This window comes from Carassius gibelio, chromosome B11, assembly GCF_023724105.1.
Source record: "Carassius gibelio isolate Cgi1373 ecotype wild population from Czech Republic chromosome B11, carGib1.2-hapl.c, whole genome shotgun sequence".
Lineage (NCBI taxonomy): Eukaryota > Metazoa > Chordata > Actinopteri > Cypriniformes > Cyprinidae > Carassius > Carassius gibelio.
The window spans coordinates 6866870-6889662 of record NC_068406.1 but is presented as its reverse complement, the minus strand read 5'-3'; the positions used below and the strand labels follow the sequence as shown (position 1 = coordinate 6889662).

The window sequence follows — 22793 nt, the reverse complement described above, 5'->3', positions numbered from 1 at the left end:
GCGCGTGCACTCTTGGGGGAAGCCGGGCGCGAGAGGCTGGAGCTGCACCTGCCCTGCCTGAGCCTCTGCACGCGAGCCCACGGTCTCGTGCCAGAGATTTACCGAGGCTTTGCATGTTTTAAAAGTTGGTGTTATGTGAGAGAGAGAGTTAAAACTGGCTGGGAAGGCAAGGTCGACCACAACGTCGCAACTTATTATAGACAAGATCAAGGAGGGATAGAATTCATTAGGATGGGAAGCCTAAAGGCGTCTCATATTAAAAGTAAAGATTAGCATATTCACACATTCAAGCACACATCTGCAACATCACAGTGATTAAATGAGAACTGCAATAATTAATATACAAATGCATCGGTCTACTGTACTAGTATGATGGGGTTAGCATTCACAATCTTTCCTGCAATCCCATGTAATATCATATAAAATTTCTGAAATTAAGTCTGCCAAACCCATAAGAGTGACAGTGTTAGGTGCAAATCCGCACCGCATTGTTTGCATATGTGAAAGTCAAAATGTTAAGAGCTATGCGCAAAGCCTTTAGCAACTGGGTCTTGTTTCATAATTATACGAGTGTGAACACCACACATAACAGCTTCAGCACAGCTTTTAATCATCAAAGCACGACCCGGAAGACTAGATTGGCTGACGCACGGCGACGTTGCAGCAGCCCTACTTTTGTGCCTCAAGTTTCGCTGTTTCCAGAGAGAGGGAGAGAGAGAGAGAGAGAGAGAGAGGGGGAGAGAGAGAGAGAGAGAGGTGTCAGAGACTACACCACGCCGTAAGTCACTGAAGAAACAGCGAAAGCATTCTGGAAAGACTCTTGAGTGTCTGGAAAGGTTGCCATCGCCAGCTAGAGAAGACTGTGCCCAGATCGAGCCTCAGCGGAGCGCAGAGCACAGCGAATCACCGCTACTTTTCCTCCAAAGACGGTGCCACACGGAATTGGCCCCAGGACACATTTCTCTGCGAAATGTCAAGAGGAGAGAGCCCAATCATACACTCTGGTAAGACGCGTTTTGCGCAGGCTATCATTCGACACAGCGAGCGTGAAGTCGAGTAAACCCCAAAGATTATTCACGCTATTTAGAGATGTATTCATATAGAGAACTATAAATCCAAAACGGGCTAATTATGCTGTTTTAGGGTTGCGTTTAATTTCATTTTAAATCTAAATAATTATTGTAGTTTGCAGTTTAAAATGGGTTATAATAAAACAAAAGACAATGTATTTAGAATGCCTGAATAATAATAAATACATTAAATATCCTATATTATATAGGCTATAAAAATTGTTGTTTAAAGCTACGTCATATTGTTTTACTAAATCCATTATTTGTACGACCGCAGGCATTTAATAGAAAAGACTAAATCGATAGAGATTGTCACACGTCTTCATTTTCACATTTTTATGTTCACATGAGCTAATAGTAGCCTAGTATATGGTATTATTTGTAAAATTATGATTTACTTATTTTAATTTATAACTAACATATCCTAACAATGCCCATGTGTATCTTTGTAAACAAGTTAAAATCCAAATGCAATCATTTACACGGTTATCCTGTAATACACAACAGAATTATTAATGAAACGAATACAATTTTACGACTTAGGCTATATTAAATAATGCGCATGCAAAATACAATATAGAAAATTGAAGACTTAATCCTAGCTGAAATTTGTGATTGTGAGGATACAGTTTTGATGTTGACCAAATATAACCTTGGCATACAAAAATCGTAGCATGCACATGGCTGTCTGCCAATTTCAAACGAGCGTAACGATTTATTTATTTATGTATTTATTTTTAATGGTTATAATTGTGAAAGCGAATGTGATGTGTGTTAGCTGAGTTTTCTGGAATGCCCCAAGGACGCTTGCATTAGTCCACCTGTGCTGTTTATTTAAATCATTGACTTCAAGAGCTGTCAAGCACAAAAGGAGGGCGGGCGCGCTGTCATCACCCTTCAGATTTATGACTGCCAAAGGAGGATCATTTTCCGACTAAACTAACGCTATCACTCAGAATAAGAACTTTACCCATAAGTCGCACAAGACAAAAAGCGGCACGTAGCTATAAGAACAAACGCAGCTAGAGGCATCGTTTAATACTGCTATAAAACGCATGCACAAATATGAGACTTTGCTGCAAAATAATGTGGATTGTTGCATGAAATGAAAAGAGGGTGAAAGGCTTTGCTTTCAATCCCTGTTATCCATGCTTCAGCAGAGGACAGGAGGCTTGTGACTTTGCCTGTGCTTGTGTCTGCCCCCGAGTGTCCTGTCACAATCTAATTACCCGTGAGTAAAGGACAATACCGCTTCAGCTGGTCTGTGTCATTCCCCCTATATCCAGTGCCTGCTTATCTTCACAAACCCTTCTGCGGCGCTCTCTGCCCCCTCCTGTCCTCTTTTAACCCCACGGAGAATGATAAATGCGGGGCGAGGGAACGAACGGGCAAAGCCATTTCACGGCACCTGTTAATTAAGGGAATGATTGGCTCCATTTTCGCTGAGCTTGTTTCCAGCGCTCTCCATTATTTTTTATGCAATTAATTTAAAGCGAATTAAGTTGACATCACAAACATGATGTCATTGTCGTCGTCACAGTCACACATGGTGGACAAACCAACTTGCGTTACATAAGAAATAAAGTCTGAAACTGGACACACACACGCACACGTTTAAAGAAGGGTACGTTAGAGTCCTCAGACTGGGGTAATAACTCCAAGCCTAGATGCTAAGTCCCAAAATCTTTTGTTTTAACATTGAACGCAACTGGATTACCACAAGTAATTAGTTCAGGTATTCTCTTAAGAATATTTAGCCTCAGGTGATTTAAACCAAGGGTCGTTATCAGTGTTAAAACTGGTTGAGATGACATGGCTAAAGGTAGCTAGAAAAAACACACAGAATATAATAAATAAATACATAATATATAATAAATATCTGCGCAACCTGCGGTTTAAAGCTGCACAGAAATTAACATAATTGACAATTCATAATTGATCATAAAAATATAAAATTTTAATATATTTCAATATGTTAAATATTATAATGTACTTTTTTATTTATTTTGCACTTTAATATCCTGCTAATGACTGAGGAGTGTCACACCTCTTTTATATGCCACTGCGTTTAACATAACATTTAGAGCAGCCTCAAGTCGCCTTCTAAAGAGTCTTTTTGTATAGGCTATTATTTTTGATTATGCAGTAGCACAGCACTCAGTCTGTGATAAAGCAGTTATGACAAAGAGGCCATTTTAGACTCTTTAAGTTTATATCAACTTCCATTTATGTCTGCATAATCTGCTATTGCACCTTTAGAATCATAAGACTGTGTGTAAAATGGATCATTACAGTGCAAAACTAAGCATCACATTATCCTGTACACTCTAATTTGTCGGTTTCAGGCTGCCAGGGCTTTTTGTGCTGTGTAGGGCCTCAGGCCAGAATCCAGTGTGTTAAAAATTTAAGATTTAAGCATCTGATATTGAAGTTATGTTCATTGGTGCCTAAATTGATTATAAAACCAACAGATTTGTGTATTATATATATATATATATATATATATATATATATATATATATATATATATATATATATATATATATATATATATATATATATTAGGGGTGTAACGATACGCGTATTCGTATTGAACCGTTCGGTACGACGCTTTCGGTTCGGTACGCGGTACGCATTATGTATACCGAACGGTTCGTTGGAGTAATTAATTATATTTGAAAAAAAAAAAAAAGAGAGAGAAAGAAATATAATGATATGCGTTCAACAAGGTAGCCCAATAACCCAAACAACGTAACAGGCAACGCCCCTGACACTCCCGAAGAAGAAAAAAACACCATCTTATATGTTTATGTTAGGCTACTCAGCAGGCGCTCGCTCACTCAGTACACGCTGAAGGCTCGTTGCAAAATAGCCAATGCGTTTAACAGACTAGAAATGAGAAGATCCTCCAATAACCAACAGGTCTGGTGTTTGGGTGCACTTTGGATTCCCTTTAAGCTATAATGGTGATGGCAAGAGAGTGGTGGATAAAAAAACAACGGTATGTCGCATCTGCAACATGACAGGGTACACCAGCGGGATTACAAAAAAAAAACAAAAAAAAACAGCGGGAATATCTGGGATATATGCGTCAGTACTTCCTGGGAAAAGACGAAAAAAAGGAGAAACATGCACGCAGCAAACTATCCCTGCAGCATTTAGACACTATAGCTTACAGGGAATCCAACCCAAACACCAGACCTGTTGGTTATTTTAGGATCTTATATTTCTGGTCTGTTAAATGCATTAGACATTTTGCAACGAGCCTTCAGCGCGTGCTGAGTGAGCGAGCGCCTTAGGGGCCGTTCACATATCGTGCCTAAAAACGCATGGAAAACGCTAAGCGCGTCTTTCTCCTGAGGCGTCTGTCTTTGCTAAGCAACAATGACGTGCTCTCTCCATGAGACGCGGAAATTTCAGCGAAGGATAAATGGATTTGCAGCTCTAAAAATCGCTTGCAGTAGCTCTGCTACTGAATTTATTTCAAAATTGCAATCCATATACAACTATGATCAGCTGATCCTTCATCTTGGCTGAGCTCTCAACGTTGTTACGGGAAAGGATGAAGCTGATTGGTTGGTTCTTGTCACATGACCCGCGGTGCGCTTGCGGCATTCTGAAAAGTTGAGATGTTTTTACATTTTGCTGTATCTAAAACGTATCGAACCGAACCGAACCGAACCGTGACATCAGTGTATCGTATCGAACCGAACCGTGAATTTTGTGAACCGTTACACCCCTAATATATATATATATATATATATATATATATATATATATATATATATATATATATATATATATATATATATATATATTGTATTTTTTTTTTTTTTTTTTTTTTTGATGCAACTGAAAATACGGTGAAAATATGGTGCGAAAGGTTGTTGGTTCGATTCCCAAGGAACACATGTTAGGTAAAAACTGTTAGCCTGAATGCAATGTCTGCTAAATGCATACATTTATTTAAATACAAAATACCTCACAAGTCTTCCATGCTGGTACATTCTAGCTCCTTTACCGAGATACTGTGACGTCAAGGCATGGCGTCAGAGTGGCGGCCGGTAGGGGCTCCGAGCTCGCGCTCCAGTTATTGCCTGTCAATCATTGTTGCTTCAGAAAAGAGCACACAGACTAAAACTCCTGCTTTAAATAATAATAATGATAATAATAATAATAATAATAATAATAATAATAATAATAATAATAATAAATACTTATTATCCCATAGACACCACAATTATTTCAAAATCGAGTTAAAACGCAATGTCTCATCTGAAAACTGCTTCTTGGTGTAAAAATGTTATTCCATTAAGGAAGCAAAAGGGATCAAAACAGTGTCTTTCTCGAATGATAGTGATGAACGAGCTGGAGCACCCTGGTAAACAAGTTTATCTTGTGTTCTCTTTGATTGATCCAGACAAGCCAAATGAATAATTAATATACACAAAGCGTTGCTACAAGCAGTTTGAGGCCACAGAGCTAGCAAAGGTGAGAAGCAGCTATCCAGTGGAGCACGTTTCTGTATCTTCAATATATTATAATGCTATTCGTTTAGAAACAGTCAATGGGATTTTATATGTTATATGTTTTTTATTTATTTTATTTTATTATTATTATTATTTTTATTTGTTTAATTTTTTTTTTGGAGTTTCAGCTGCATGAATTCCAAACACATTTAAAACGTGTTTTTGACTGAATGGGATAAAAAAATAGCTAATTTAACGTTGAGAGATGAAATCTATAAACCCTAAATTCAAATGAAGTCTTCTAACCTGCATCCACGGTTTATCTAAACGCTTATCAAGCTAATTGGCGACGCTCTGTCTTTCTGCCTGCGGTGGGCGAGCCTGCTGCTTGTTTTGCCACGAGATAATTGTAAGCAAGAATCAACGAAGCTGCCCTAATGGCCGCCAATCGGCTCTATTTGGACCTGCCCATGCGACCTGTCGGCTCCACCGAGAGACGGGCCCGCTATTAATATGTAAAGTGACGTTTGATCGCTTGAAACAGCATACAAAGACAGTGTTTTCACAAGAAGAATGTGGTGACAACTAATTTAAAACAATTAGACGCGCGAGAACAAAAGCCCCCCAATTTAGAGACCATAAAATACTCCTCCCCAATTAATGCCTGAGGTGCCAAGACTTGTGTTAGTTTGCTTTAGGCACATATCTCATGATGATACACGTTTTGTTGAATTAAGCCAATGTTAATGGTCAGGCAACAGGTCCTAATCGGATTAATATATTCTTTAACAAAAGTTTATGATACCTGCAATGAATATTTTTATGTATCAATAGAGAAAATTAAAGTCATTGCTGATCGGCACCTTAATAATACTTCTATTAGCCTGCTTTTATTCTATAAAAGCCTGATCTACAATTTAGTTGCGTATACAATAATTTTAAATATTTTTTGTCTGCATAAACTCTCTGATGAAGTAGGCTATAAGACCTCACATTAAGGCTACATTATTAATTTCAGGTAATTCTGCTCTCTAAATAAAAAAGACAACATTATCACACATCACCAGTGTGAAGCTCTAAAGAAAGATTTCATTAAATTGCTCTGCTGAATTATGAGTCTCTCAGCTCTCTGGATGTGGAGCACTAGGCCGAGAGTCGCCGTGGCAGTTCGCAAAGCAGATGTCCGAGCCAATGACAGTCAGCGCGATCTGCTATTGGTTAACAGAGCCATCACTGCCAGCCCGTGACCCCGCCCATGTTCGTAAGATATGGAATCTACTGGCGCCAGATCCGACAGTACACAGGCGCAATTCATTAATGAGACTTCTCTCCGCTTCGGACAGCCGCACAGTTTTTTTTAGAGCGAGTTTAACAATTGAGCTGTGGACAATTTAAACCAGTGGCAAATTACGAATGTCAGCAGACATCTTGAGGATTAACGTTCTTTGTACGTGAATAACACGGGGAAAATAAACTGAGGATTGCAGTGCTGAAATGCTACTTTGCGCCGTGAGTAGCCTACTTTTCGATAGTTCTTTAAAACTGCGTATGCTTGAGCCTGTAACGCAGCGACTTAGTTTTACAGGTTGCAACCCATATTTCGATAAAGTTAATCTATCTATTGTACGAAGTTAGATCTTATAAATGTCTTTAGATCTACTCTTGCAATAGCTATTAAACGTAAAAAATAAAAAAAAAAAAAAAAACTGAGATGCATCTGTTTGTTATTCTCTTACAGGTGTTCCCAAGCATTGTTGAACGCAAAGAAGCAGGACCCCAATTTCACATGGGCATGTGCAAAAAGTGAACAGGGCATCACCGACTGAAGCAGTAAGCTCACGACACATATTTTAACAATCTAAAGGACCATTTTGGTGCTCCTGGGTCTGCTAGCGTCCGATAGTTTTCCAGCAGACATCTAGAAAACTCCACGAGACATTTTCGAAGTTCGGACAATTTAGACATGGAGGTCGCGGCCGATCAGTCTCGATGGATGGCCCATCATCATGCGGTACTCAACGGCCAGCACCCAGAGTCCCATCATCACGGGCTTACACACAATTACATGGAGCCCATGGCCCCTCTTCTGCCCCCGGACGAGGTGGATGTGTTCTTGAATCACTTGGACTCGCAGGGGAACCCGTACTACTCCAATTCTCGGGCGAGAGTATCATACGGACAAGCTCACGGTAAGATGCTTTTCTACGTCAAATTTAGCAGGCTACATATGATATTTTGATGGCAGAATATATGTATTTTATACATATGTCATTTTGCAGTTTCCTAGACATATTTCATTTACACATTAGGCTACATTAATCATGAAAAAAAGGTTTTATAAATTACGTAATAGCCTAGGTAACTTGTTTATTTATTTAATAGGCGATTTAAGTGCTAAATGTGAACTTATTTGTGAATCTGTGTGAAATAGTATGCATATTGTTATATATATATATATATATATATATATATATATATATATATATATATATATATATATATATATATATATATATATTTATTTATTTATATTTTTTTTAACATCAGTATAAAATCTTGTCCACGTTTATGGCAAAAGACACATTTTGTTCAACATTTTGTTGACAACGTTTGTGCTTAAAAAGTGCAATAAATAAAAAACATGAAATCATTGACGTTATTTGGAATCAGCTGGCTATGTAAAACGAAATCTTTTATAGGCTACAACCGTGTTGTGCGTGAAAGATTTCGATGACTTTTACTTTCACGGGCTTTGAAGTGAAACGTAGTGCGGCCTAAATACAGGACTTAAATACCGAAAGTCTCGACACTTCACTAAAGATATGCTGATGTCAATGTTCTTGTTGTTGTTTTGCACAAAACTGTATTAGCTGTACGTAGGACTGTGTGTCTGAAAGAGACAAATTAGCCGAGAAAAGGGATGACAAAAATGTGTCAGAAATGTTAGCTATCGGATTTCTTCTCTGCGGCGTGAACTGTCATCTCCTTGAGGTGTGTGTTGAAATGTAAAGATAAGAAGAAAAAGAAAATGTCCAGCGAATGACTTGATGAGGAAAGGGAAGTTCGTGTCAGGGAGAGAGAGGGGGATCAAGGCACTTCCCGGATGCCAAATCAAAACGAAAAATTCCCGATGTACTTCTTAGTTCAAGTGTGTTATTTGTGCGAACAACAGGCTGTAGTCTTCGTTCAAAAGTTATCGTCTGTCGTTTTCTCAGGAGAATTTACGTCTGTTTCTTGTTGGAAAAATCACGTCGGGGCGAAGGAAAATATATTTCAAGTGCTCGCGTGCAGTTTTAACTAAAAGGGTATCCTAAATCCTCAACCGCGGGTTTGTGTGTGTTGCATAACTGATATTTAAGTTTATTTCATCTCAATGTCAAGTTTGTATTATTCCAGTACGGAGTCAACAGGTGAGAAGTGAACATTAGACATTTTGTTCTTTGATAGCCTACAAACTGTCTCGGCTTAAATAGTGTAGGAAATAGACATTATGTTGGTAATTTTCATTTCGGATAGAACTTTATGTTCGTTTCTTTCTTGTTTTTCTCAGCTCGTCTCACGGGAAGTCAGGTCTGCCGGCCACACCTCATACACAGTCCCGGGATTCCTTGGCTGGACAGCGGGAAGGCAGCGCTCTCCGCCGCTCACCACAACGCCTGGGCGGTCAGTCACTTCAGCAAACCCGGCCTGCACCCCGCCAGCGCCGGCTACCCGTGCAGCAGCAGCTCCAGCACCGCTCCCGTCTCCTCCCTCACATCCGCAACTCACTCCAGTCCACATCCCCTCTACAACTTCCCCCCAACCCCACCGAAAGACGTCTCTCCGGACCCCGGCCCTTCTTCTCCGACTTCCACCACTATAAGAATGGATGAAAAGGAGTCCATCAAGTACCAAGTGTCCATCGCTGACGGGATGAAAATGGAGGGATGTAGTCCTCTTCGAGGAAGCCTGGCTATGAGCGCCCAAACATCGTCCACGCACCATCCCATCCCAACCTACCCAACGTACTCTCTTCCCGCGCCACACGAGTACGGCGGCGGTCTGTTTCATCCCGGTTCCCTCCTCAGTGGATCCGCTTCAAGCTTCACACCTAAATGCAAAAGCAAGACGAGGTCGTGCTCAGGTGAGTTTCATTAGCTCTAGAGCTCTAGAGAAGCCTAGATAGGCATGTTTAGAGAAACATTGTTCTAGGGAGCATTTTAAAAAGCATTATATATCAGCTGTCGAAATGCAACATCAATACAAAACATGAATATAGCCTAGGCTATGCTAGGATTTCGTGTAATTCTTAAAAAAAGTAAATAATAATAGGCTAATTATATGTAGCCAAATATTAGACATCCAAATATTAGACAAAATGTTCTGGCCTTGAAATATCCATTGTCCATTATCTTTATTTATTTATTTATTTATTTATTTATTTATTTATTTATTTATTTATTTTTTCTCAGACACGTTTTAATTTTCCATGGTGTTTTATATATTTTTTATTTTATTGTTTGTGTAATTGGATGAATTCAACTGCCATTTTAGCAATCTCCCTCGAGGCTACTCTACATCGCAATTTTTAAATTATGACAAGCACAAGTTTCAGTAGCTCTTAAAAAAATACCACACCAAAATGCATCACAATTCGAAGGCGTCATATTCCCAATACAAAGTGTTTATCTTGCATAAACTGTAAACCAAAGATAATTCTAAACACTACTGCTCCACATACATCGATATTTTTAACTTCAACTTATTATCAATACTTTTAAAAGTTACAACATATTTTAGGCTTAGGCTGTTGCGTTTTTCGACCACGCTGAATTTAATTAGTGGTCAAAATAATTCAGTTAAAATTGCCGAAATTATATATATATATATATATATATATATATATATATAGTCTAACATTATGATAAAATATTGCAAAGGATCCAGTCAACATATGAGAATAAACAGGCCTACCAGTCTATGCGTTAAAGCCTATCAAAGGTGTTGTGATGAAACAAAAAAACAAAGAAGTTAGCATAAAATGACAAATAAAACTTAATGAAAAGTGGAAAATTGTGCTTTCGCAGAACCTTTGGCTTTAATAAAAAAAAAAAAAAAACAGGTTCCTACATAACCACAAAATGTTTTTTCTTTCTTTTTTTTTTTTTTTTTTTTGGTTAGGCCTGAAGAATGATTTTATTTGGCTGGCTGCGTGTTGCCTCACGCTGTGTTTTCTTTTAAAATGTATCCCTTATTGCGCTTAAAACGTTTAGGAGTCACGACGCGCTGGCTCCAGTCACATCCTGTATACCTTCAGCTGAACAAATCACGACATACTCCCCCCTCCGCCCTCCCACGACCCCAATACTGACAAAACCCCGGCGGGACAGGCCTTCACAGGCGACGGGACCCTGCTGTTTGTGTGCTTATTTATGCACAACCTCTGATGCCTGATGCACTGCTAATGAAGACCTTTATTTTGATCAATTTTTTAAACACTTTTCATTACAGTTACATTACACATGTTGCTTATGTGTAATTATTATTATATGACATTTAAAATAATAGCTATGTAAATACAAGTTGCTTCATAAATTAATGCATAGTAAATATTATGTTTTTTATTATTAACCTCAAAAATTCAAAACATGCCCTTATCATTGTTTTAACATTTTATGTGTGCTTTTTATTTATTTAGCCAACCTATGATATGGAAAATATTTTGTTCTGAAAATATTGTTAGGGTTGACTGTGCAGTGGTGAATGGAACCATTTCGAACTTCATAGTAAATTGGTTTTCATCATTTCATCATTCTTTACCTGAAGAGATTCAATGTAAACAATCAAATCAGTCCTACAAACATGATTGAGCACTGACGGAAAAAAAAAGTGTATTTATTTTAAAATTCAAAAGATATGCATTAGTGAATCTCCTCTAATTATTCACCCTTTTTGCAGGCCAGTTTTCACCTAACATGCCCAGCACCAAGTTTCATTTAAAATGCGAGTGATAGGCTACTTGTAAGCATGTTAAGCCTAAAGAGAAAATTAAATGAAAATTACTGACTTACAACATATCACACAAACTTCGAAAGAGCATCCATTGTCCAGGTGGATTCTTTTCTCTGGTCAGGGTGGGACAGCGACTATCCCACATTATAATGTGAATAATGGAGAGGTGCTCAGGGGAGTGAGGAAGAAGAGCATATGAATTAAAGCCCATGGCCCTTTCCAGCAGGTTAGGGTGCTTTACTGTGATATGACACCTGAGAATAGGACAAGCCGGGACAGCTGGCTGATAAACAGGGGTGGGGATGCATGGAATAGAATTCAACTTACATTTGAATCACTTTCTTTTCTTAAAAATATTGTCTTGCTCATTTCTCACATAGTCACGCAGTGACAAAAATGTTATTTCATCCACTAACACATGCACGTTCACAAATTCCGATATCAGTTATGTAATACATCCCTCTCAGATGAGAGATTCCAGTGTGGATGTCATGTTAGATATTGTCTAATTAACTTGGGAGTTGTTTTTCTTTGCCCAGACCGTGCCTTTGCATGACCCTGTGTTCCTGTATTGTAGATGGAGTGTGAACCTCTTAATTATATAAATTTCCCTTGCTTTTCCTCCACTTGAATTCTGCACAGAGGGGCGTGAATGTGTGAACTGCGGAGCCACCTCCACCCCGCTGTGGCGGCGGGACGGAACGGGCCACTACCTCTGTAACGCGTGCGGCCTGTACCACAAGATGAACGGCCAGAACCGACCCCTTATCAAGCCAAAGCGCAGACTGGTGAGTCGATGAGCCCTCCAAAATCCTTTCAGTTCCCCACACACATGCATGAGAAAGAGGGCTAAATAGGAGCACTGAGCAGAAAGCCTGAGCACAATTCCAGGAAAGTGATATTTTCCCTATAATCTTCCTGGAATTGTTTGTCGCCCTCACCCCCTGGTGATCCCCTACTCTGCCTGCTACAATACTGCTACTATTGCCATTGTTCCCGCTATCATTATTGCTTCTAGTTCTGATACTGTCACTGATACCAATGCCCATGCCATTACAATTATCACCACTCCACACTGAGAGAAACCTGTTGCCGCATTATTGTCTGAGCGCATCCATTTAGATCTAGCAGTTTGATCTACTTTTTTTTCTGGTGGTGCTTAGAAAGCCACATGCCATTGGTTTTGTTTTGTGTGGCTGGCTTATGATTTGGGTTCCATTTTCGAATCGCTAGCAGCATGGCTATCTCATTTAATCTTGATGAAATGTTTAAAAGCAGATTTTGTCTGTCTTATCTGAATGGCTCTTTGCATTGAGATGACCGACAAAAAGCAAAACTAAAGTTTCAAGATTATTTAGCTGTTTTCATGAGAAAAGTCAGACTTAATTAAGCCTTGGTTATTAATCTCCTTTGGTTCATGGACAGCTTGTAAAAGGAGGCTCCTCTGTGCTCTTATTTAAATATAAATAGTATCTTGTTAGAATGAAATACCTGGACAGGATTTCTGTTTTTTATTTCAACATCAGGATTCTAAGAAAACAAAAAAGAATTACATATTCAAAGAATACAATCTATTTTTTTTTATTTATTCAAATAATCTTATTTTATCCTGAAACTCTATATCTCTACCCCTGTCTCTTTACTCTGTTATTGAGTCATTTTTCCAGTCTTTCAAAGCATGATGTAATATTATTATAGAAATTCATTTTGGAGACACAACAAGCAGTTTAATTGAGTGAGACCGTCTTTTTCTATCAGCCATGTGTCATAATTTAATTTTCACTTGGCTAAGTGACCATCAGAGTGTAAATACAAGCGTAAGTGGGAATCTTATTTCCAGTGTTGTAAAAGAGACACTTAGTGCCTAGCAGGGGAACCATGAGCTTTTACCGAATTACATATAGTGACATATTCAACGAGGAATTAAACTGTGAATTTTAAGATTACAATTCCTTATTATGGTGATTGGTATTATTTTTAGTAGTGTTAGGTGTAACATAGGCATAGCTGAGTTTTTTTTCCTCTCTTAAGTTTCTTTCTGTCTTTCTCTATATGTTCTCATGGTGAAAAAAGGCCACAGGGTTTTCCATGGAGTCAGTGTGCTGGCCCATGCTTTTGCATTTTGGGCTGAAGTGTTTTCAGAGCGCTGTTCAAAGGCCATCCAGTTGTTTCCTATCCGGATATCTGCCCGGGCCCGATAAGGAAGCCAGGCTCCCGGGTGTTTCCGTCTTCAACAAACCCGGCTGAATTTTCTCTGGCCCCGGCAGGCCCGAGTGACATCTACTGTAAAGCGATTATCAGAGACTATGTGTGAAGGGGCTGGGGCAGGGATTGGAAAATAAATGGATTTATACTCTTTGCTCTCTTGTTTGCCATGCTCGACTGGCACTGAGTTGAAGTATCGGAATGTGTGTGTTTTTGTTGTCGTCTGCGTTTTGTTTAATTGTATTCATAGCGGCGTTTTTTTTTTTATTTTTTTATTCAGATCATCTTTTTACAAAAGCTCAATAGAAATTAACGAACACAAACTGCAAATGCTATATGTGTTGGACTGCGGGGAAATTGCGTTGTATGCCTATAAATGTTTCTCATTATGTGTGAAAAATTGATCCGTAATGGACAAAAAGCGAACAGGGGATTGATGACCCTGCTTTGCAGTCGCCACGCCCACTAACGCCTTTGATTCTTGGCATCAAGGCGAGCGGGGTATCGAAACGTTTGAAATTAATGATCTGTCTAATGAATTTACCGAAATATGGCAGAATGTATTAGATACAGGTCAGTTTCACCGGGCACAGTTTTTTCTAATCAAGGTCAAATTGGAAAATTGAATTTAGCGTGTTTATATGCACAGAACAGGCTGGCCTATATTTAATTAACCCAAACACGGAGGCGACTCCCTGTAAGAGATTACACATGTCCAGGCCGCGTTTGCTTTAATGTTTTTGGGGATAGTTTTGAAATTCTGTCTGATGCAGAATACGTCACCACATCAGATTCGTTTCATGAATCAATTTACTTCAACCCAAAGCATAACCCTTGATTGCTACAGTGTGGATCATAGAACGGAAAGAAGTTATGTAGTCCATTCGACAGTTGCATTTGGTACAATAAATAAAGACAGTGAAAATGAGACTGCTACTGTAAAAAAATAAAATAAATGATATTTAAAAATAATAGCTAGTAATAGCTATAATGCAGTTGCCATATATGGGCTTTTTATGGTTGTCGAGAAACTTTGAAACTTCTTCTCACAATAGGCTAATCAGAATAATATGCTCATCCATGGAATGTGTAGGCTACTATTCGGAATTACGCTGTAACCTAAGTTTTAACATTGCCAAAGGCTAGGCTACACTGCCGTTTTGGATAATGGATGTTTTAATTTAGTAGCTACACAGCATTGAATATATTTTGTGTGTGTTTTCTTGTCTACAGTCTGCTGCGAGGCGAGCTGGCACCTGCTGCGCGAACTGCCAGACAACCACGACCACTCTGTGGCGGCGCAACGGGAACGGTGACCCGGTGTGCAACGCCTGCGGGCTCTACTACAAACTCCACAACGTGAGTATTAAGAGCTGCAGACACCGAGAGTGACAGCGAAGTGGTCAAGTGGGCGGACAGCTTGTATCGATTGAGGAGAGGGAAGACTGAGGCCGGGGACGCAAAGCCGGCTTTCCCTGTCAGACAGAGCCCGTTGACCGTTTTCTTTTTAGATTAATCCAGCTTTGTTTCAGAGGAGGGCGTTATTCCCAGGAGGGACGGCAGGGCGGGTCTGCTATTCAAGATACGGCGTCAGTTATAGGCTATCAATTCGGAGTTGTCTGAAACTAGCCTTTTTAATGTTAAGCTTGGCTGCGATCTATTTAGCAGACGAATAAATACATTTCACCTTAATGAAACAAGCGAAACAAAGGAGGAAAGAGAAAAACGGAATTGTGTGACAGCTGAGCTGCTGAATTGCTTTTTTTCGATGTGTAGTTGTCGTTTGAAATTCAACCCTGAAAGCATAAAAGACCACATTATACACTTTGATGTCGGCTAGAATTTGTGTAAATACTACATCTGATAAATGCGTAATTTATGCAAATAATTTTAGAGAACATTTTCGGTGCCATGGGTAGAAGGTTATACTTTTTTATTTATGAAATGAAGGTTTATATAAAATCTGAAATCTGATTAAATAAGCTTTGCATTTATGTACGGATAGGATATGACAATATCAGGCCGAGATACAACTAGCCTATTTGAAAATCTGGAATCTGAGGGTGCAATAAATCTAAATATCACAGTCCTTAGCAATGCATATTACTAATCAGAAATTAAGTTTTTGGTATATTTACGGTAGGAAATTTACAAAATATCTACAGGGAAAATGGTCTTAACATAGTTTTTTTTTTTTTTACATTTTTTTATTGGAACATAAATATTAGAATCTACAGTCTACTGTTGATGTGTTTTCCTGGTTACTGTTCTAAGTCCATTTAATAAACTTAAAAACATTTAAAAAAGTATCTAAACTTATGCAAAACCCCATCATTTTTTTATACTTCCTTTGCACTCATCATTAACCTACACTATCTCTTTTCTTATAGGTCAACAGGCCACTGACCATGAAAAAAGAGGGCATCCAAACACGCAACCGAAAGATGTCCAGCAAGTCCAAGAGGTGTAAACGATCTGGCGAGTGTTTCGAGGAGCTCTCCAAATGCATGCAGGACAAGACCTCTCCGTTTGGCAGTGCCAGTGCTCTGGCAAGCCACATGCCACACATGGGCCACCTGCCACCGTTCAGCCATTCTGGACACATGCTGCCCACACCGACTCCCATTCACCCTACATTCAGCCACCCTCACCATTCCAGCCGCTCTCCGGCCTGGGCCGAGCCTCACTGAAGACCCATGCTCGCTCGCATCCCCTTGAAAGGGGCTTCGCGTTAGCTCCTCCATACTCCCCCTCCCCTCCCGTAAAGAAATCTTAAGATGAGGGACGCGAAGGGGTTTGTTTCGGGTTCGTTCCTGCTTGGTCACTGCAAGGAAGGTGTCATCTCATCAACAACCACGTCAGCTTGTATAGAGGACGGTTTGCGTGTTTAAGAAGCATCTCTCCCTTCTAGACACAGAGGACCTTCACAGACAGAGCAGAGGGAGAGAGAGCTATCTTTGCTTTTAGCTTTTCGTTACGTTTTACTGAGTCACTTTGGTACTGTCCTGAAAGAGAGGATGTGTCTTTGCAGATTCACTGTGTGGCAATTCCTTCTCAGAAACTGTCTTGTTAAGGACTCTCTCTGACGAGTCAAAGAAAGAGAGACAGAAAGAGAGAAGACCACTAAGTTTATCCCCTCTTAACATGCTGGAAAACACCCCCCCTCGGGCATGATTCCCTCTGAATGGACTCTATGGATACGACATACAGTACAAGCAAAGAAATGTTTATAAAGGTTAATTGTTATTATAGTTATTGTTATTATGATAATTTATTTTCACTCTTTATCTCTTATTTCGCTTTCCTCAGAACACATTGTTATATAATAAATATTATTTGATTGTTATTGATGAAAAAAATAAATAAAAAAAAACACACACACACACACAAAAAAAAAACACTGACCTATCCTAGCCAAGGTGATGTTGCTGAGCTGTACGTTTTTATCATTTTCCATTACGCAAATAAAGGAAATAAAGTTTTAATACTTCATCCTTTCCCTGAGTACTTCCTTGCTAATGTTTTGTGAAATCAAAGTACAGTCAGTCTTCTCAAACGGAGACGTTTCTGCAGCTACAGGCTGGTTTGATCATTTATGTTTCCGATTCCAGGGCATCGTATTTCCAACCAGTTACTGTAGTTTAACATGAGAAATGCACGCAAATGCCAAAACATGCACAAGGCCAAACACAAAAACACCCAAGCGCTCGGATACGCTGCTGTTCCATATACTAAGTGTCAGAGGGAATTTCACCTAGGCATCGTTGAGCTCTAGAAGGTAAGCGATATCAGATGCACAAGCTAAGTGCTTGGACTGCAGTCCGTCTGGGGAAGAAGGGGACCTCTGTGGCATATAAGCCCCCCGGGGTGCTTCAGTTTGACCCAGACAACAGTCTCCAAACATTGGAGGAATGGGTGGAATCCAATCACACGTGAATGGGAAGAGCCATACTGTACAGAATGCTTTTAGATGGACAAATCTGTTGTCCCTGTGTCAGTCTTTTCATCTGACCTGCTTGCTTTTGGCTTGTTTTTCTGGAGCCAAAGGAAAAGTAAGTAAAAGGACAGCAAGTTTTTTGGTTGGAGAGAGAGAAATTGAGACAAAAGAGAGAGCGAGAGAGAGAGAGAAGAGGAAGGAAAGGCAATCAGTCCAGTCCATGAACAAACACGTGGGGGGCAGTTTGGAGCCTTCTCCCACAGATGTGCTTGCAGCTGAGGCTTGCAGGAAACAGCTCTTAACCCGGTCTTATTTTCAAGCTATTTAACCCAGTGAGGTGTCTGAGGAAACCATCAGCCCAGCAAACAGTTAATGAGAGAGACCCAACAACAGCGCAGACCATGCTGAGGAGGGCCGACTTCAGGTCAACACTGACTCATGCACAAGTGCAGATATGCCCATCCCCCATACAAATGATCCACACCCCTATATTCTATTCTATTCTATTCTATTCTATTCTATTCTATTCTATTCTATTCAGTCATTTACTGAAGTATCAGTTTATAAGTGTCTTGATTAATCTTCAGTGTTTTCTGAAAACCAGGACCAGTTCAATCAAAAATCAAAATTCTGTCATCATTTACTCATCATCAAGTTTTAAAATCATCAAAATTAGATTTCAATACGCAAATAAAGCTTTTTTTTTTTCTAATTCCACCGAAATGTTAATGCTTCAAAAAGTTTCATGAAAACTGTGTAAACGTTCACGCATATAAATTGAGAGCGTTTAACAAAATCTTCGAAAGAGGCATTTATATGATGATCATATTAAGTGTAGGATTTTATTCCCATACAAACATTGATCAGTACACATACATAGAGGTTATCAAATATGATAAACATAACATCAGACGTACTTGCTTGACACATAAGAAAAAAAGCTGTTTTTGCGCATCAAACAAACACACTTGAGCTTCAGTTTAATAAATCTGTGAAACTGATTCCTGTTGAACTTGTGAAACCACAAGTTCTTAAGAAAAAAAGTATTTGTGATTTATATATAAATAACAAATTTGTCGTTTACTCACCTTGATGTTGTGCAAAACCTATGAGACTTTCTTTTTTCTCAGATAGGATACAAAAAAGATATTACCTGAAGCTGTTGGCCCCAACCAATTGAAAAAGGTAAGAGAAGGTCTGCTCAATTGAGCTCCTTCCTGCACAAAAAATGAACTCTATGAAGAATTTCATTCAGATTTCAGGCCCCACCATAGCACAGAAACTGCACTTGTTAAAATTACAAATGACTTGCTTCTTACGTCAGACCAAGGCTGCATCTCATTGCTAGTCTTACTTGATCTTAGTGCTGCGTTTGACACCATAGATCATGACATACTCATAGATCGATTACAAAACTATACAGGTATACAAGGGCAGGCTCTAGGATGGTTTAGATCCTACCTGACCGATCTCTACAACTGTGTTTATTTCAATGGAGAGTCATCTCAGTTATCACCAGTAAAATATATAGTGCCACAAGGATCTGTCCTAGGTCTTCTGCTAATTTCAATATTCATGTTGCCCCTTGGTAATATTATTAGATAATAGGGGATTAGTTTCCACTGTTATGTTGATGACACTCCACTATATATCTCAACGAGACCAGATTAAACTTCTAACTTGTCTAAGTTAACAGAGTGTTAAAAATTGAAAAGGTTGAATAATAATTTTCATATAATCTCTTGGATTACAATCTGCAACTAGACGGATGTACTGTTGCTTCATCTACAGTCAAAAATCTTGGTGTTATATTAGACAGCAACTTGTCTTTTGAAAACAATATTTCCCATGTTACAAAAACAGCATTCTTCCATCTTAGAAACATTGCCAAGCTACGAAACATGTTATCTGTTTCTGATGCAGAAAAGCTAGTTCATGCATTCATGACCTCTAGACTGGACTATTGTAATGCACTTCTAGGGGGTTGTACTGGATCTTCAATAAACAAGCTACAAGTCGTCCAAAATGCAGCAGCTAGAGTCCTTACCGGGTCAAGAATCATATTACCCCAATTTTACAGTCTCTGCACTGGCTACCTATTAAGATCTGTATCAAAAATGTTATTACAAAAATTATTATTACTTAACTAGTCTTCTACCACGCTACAATCCATCACGCTCCCTAAGGTCACAAAGCGCTGGACTTTTGTTAGTACTTAGGATAGCAAAGTCCACTAAGAAGGAGGTAGAGCTTTTTCGCATATGGCTGCTAAACTCTGGAATAGCCTTCCTGATAATGTTTGGGGTTCATACACACTCTCTCTGTTTTAATCTAGATTAAAAATGCATCTCTTCAAGCATTCAAATAATGAAGCTCATAATCTCGGACTGCAACTATATCTGATCAAATGCGCATTATTATTCTTTAGCTTGGGTTAAACAAATAAATGATTTTTGGTTGGAACAGCAGCTAAGCTAATTATGTTATATAACTATTGTTTTTATGTTTCTGCCATGGTGTTGACTCCGTGTTAACTAGGATTTACACAAGTTTCATTCTGGATCCAGAACACCTGAGAATAGATGATGAGAACCTCAGATGATGCAACATAACATAACCTGAAACAACATAAAGAACTAACACACTTTGAAATAACTTTGATTGCATCATATAATAATTGCTGTTAATAGTGTTCATCGTCTATTTGATTAGGTCTCTAATTGATTTTTCCAGACATTTCTGCCATATTTACATAAACTCACAGTCACAGATTTTATTGTAAAAAGCACTATATAATTCAACTTTAATTGAATTGAATGGCATATTTCAAAGAATGTGTCGTGTGTTTTTATTTTTTTATTTTATAGAAAGCATGGGGTCCAAAACAACACTGGTTTTCAAAAACTAAAATACAGAAATTACAGAAATTTGAATGTGGACTCAGACACTTCTCATCAATTATCAAATATTTTAAAGACCAAATTATCTAAGCTGTCACTTACTTAATTACACATTACTTTGTTTTAGCTGCATAAATCCATTAAGCTATAAAAGTAATGTGTAATTAAAGCAGTCACAACTACTTTATGTCAACAATTGCCTAATATGTTTCTGTTTTATTGCTCATTAGTAATTTATGTGAAACATCTCATAAAGTTGATACTTAGATGGCAAATAAGAAATATGCTTAATAAAAACTTAAAAAGTCTTAAAACACTAATTAAAAATGTACAATTTTCATAATTTAGAAACTTGGCAAGATATATTCAATAAAGTGATCAGATAATCTCATAAATCCTTCATAAAGTCCACAATATTCTGCTTCACCAATGAAAAACCTGTGTTTGTAGCAATAGTCCAGGACTGTAACTGTTCAACTGCATTCCTGCTGTGTGTTTGCCAGTTATAGATGCCACTGGGCTTTTCTGTTTGTGCGTGTGTGTGTAGGTATTTGTGTGTGTGTGTGTGTGTGTGTGTGTTGTTCTCTTTGGCCAGGCTCCCAGAGCATGAAACATCCAACGGACTCAAACAGGGCACTCCTGAGGGAACTAGCTGTCTTCCCCCAAATAATAATGGGATTGGGCCGCGTCAGAGAGACGGGAGAAGGAAAAAGAGAAGCTTTATTCAGTGTAGAGACTGAGGCACCGTGCATGCTCGCGTGGTTCCACGTGTGTCCTTGTCCTCTCCGTCCTCACATGTGTGCTTTCATATAACTGGTCTCTTCTTACATATATGTGTTTGGCCATGTTCAGAGTGAAATAACAAATACTGCACTGTAAAGACTGTGCATTCTAAAAATGTGCTAATGTACTCTGTATACTGTATTCATGTTGGTTTCATATTGTGCATATCGGTCACATCACTGATAGACTATAATGCAGTTTTATCAAAATATTATTCTTTTTAGAGATTAAAACAGTTTAAATAATATGTGCATTAAAGTCAATGCATTTATGTGCTGACAAAAAAAAAAAAAAACCTAAAACAAAAAAAAACTATTTACATTTTGACAAATTGTAATCAAATTTATATGAATTTGCCCTACTACCCACTTAGGGTTAGTTTTAGTTCAATTGATCTTCATATTTATTTATTTATTTATTTATTTATTATTATTATATATATATTTTTTTGTATTTTACATTGTATATTTTGTATGATACAAATTTTATACAAATTCATACTTTTTCTCATTGCATCGGTTTGTGGCATCTCATCACTGACCCAAATACTGTGAGTGGCACCCAGTAATCATCCAGCATTTAAATTTGGTTAACTTTTGGCAGTTAAACATCATCACACCATCATCATTCCTCACACTGGAAACAGCGGGTCAGGTCGAGGAGAGTACTCTGTTTACTTTGAGTAATACGGCAAATATAATACATCACACAAGTAAGGCACAAAAAAAGCCTCCCTAGTGTTTTCTGAAAATGTATAGCAAAAATAGTTATGCTAGTGTGCTTACATGCTATTCTGAACATATCCTCCTACTTCATTCGTATATGTAACAGAGGCCAGCTAATAAGTGCTGTAAGGGGAAACTTTAGTGTCTTGTTAGCATGTCCACCTCCCATGCTGTAAACACCATGCTTGAATCTCACTCAGAGCGAGTGAGGTTACCTACTTCCCTACTACATAGTAGGTGAAAAACAATATTTATAAAACAGTAGGCGAACTGAGATAGCCTCCTACTTCCGGTGAGATCCTAAAATGTGCATCTAATGGCCCTTTACTATTTCATAAGGCCACAGAAGAGGATTTGAGAATGTTAGCGAAGAGACGCAACTGATGCTGTGTGTCACATGACAATGACAACATGACGCATGTAGTACTTCTGAATTGCATTCATTCTGCACACATTCATACAGAACACTTTTTAACGGTCACAAAGTAATGACTTATTCAGAAGAACTAGCTATTAGAAAGTATGCAGACAGCGTTTTTGAATACAAATGGCTGCATAGCATCACGGAACAATAAATCATAAGATTAACATGGCACATGGAGGCAAGGTAAGATCTATGTCCGCGAATAGTATTCTACAATAACAACAATATTTTACTTTTAAATGAAGATGGCTAAATTATGACGGCGGACCTTTTAACGGCACGGATATAT

The 22793-nt window shown here is 38.5% G+C and overlaps 1 protein-coding gene across 2 annotated transcripts; it reads left to right on the top strand.

Annotated features, from left to right (window-relative positions):
• The first annotated feature begins 762 nt into the window (after positions 1 to 762).
• LOC127968228 (GATA-binding factor 2) lies at positions 763 to 17225 on the top strand. 2 transcript variants are annotated; one of them, XM_052569275.1, is made up of 6 exons: positions 763 to 1004; positions 7278 to 7728; positions 9090 to 9662; positions 12173 to 12318; positions 14969 to 15094; positions 16126 to 17225. In XM_052569275.1, exons 2-6 carry the CDS (start codon positions 7503 to 7505, stop codon positions 16423 to 16425), a joined length of 1371 nt encoding a protein of 456 aa, XP_052425235.1. In that variant the 5' UTR covers positions 763 to 1004; positions 7278 to 7502; the 3' UTR covers positions 16426 to 17225. The 2 variants fall into 2 exon arrangements, with proteins under 2 accessions (XP_052425235.1, XP_052425234.1); XM_052569274.1 differs by lacking the exon at positions 763 to 1004 and adding an exon at positions 6833 to 7048.
• Positions 17226 to 22793: the final 5568 nt, after the last annotated feature.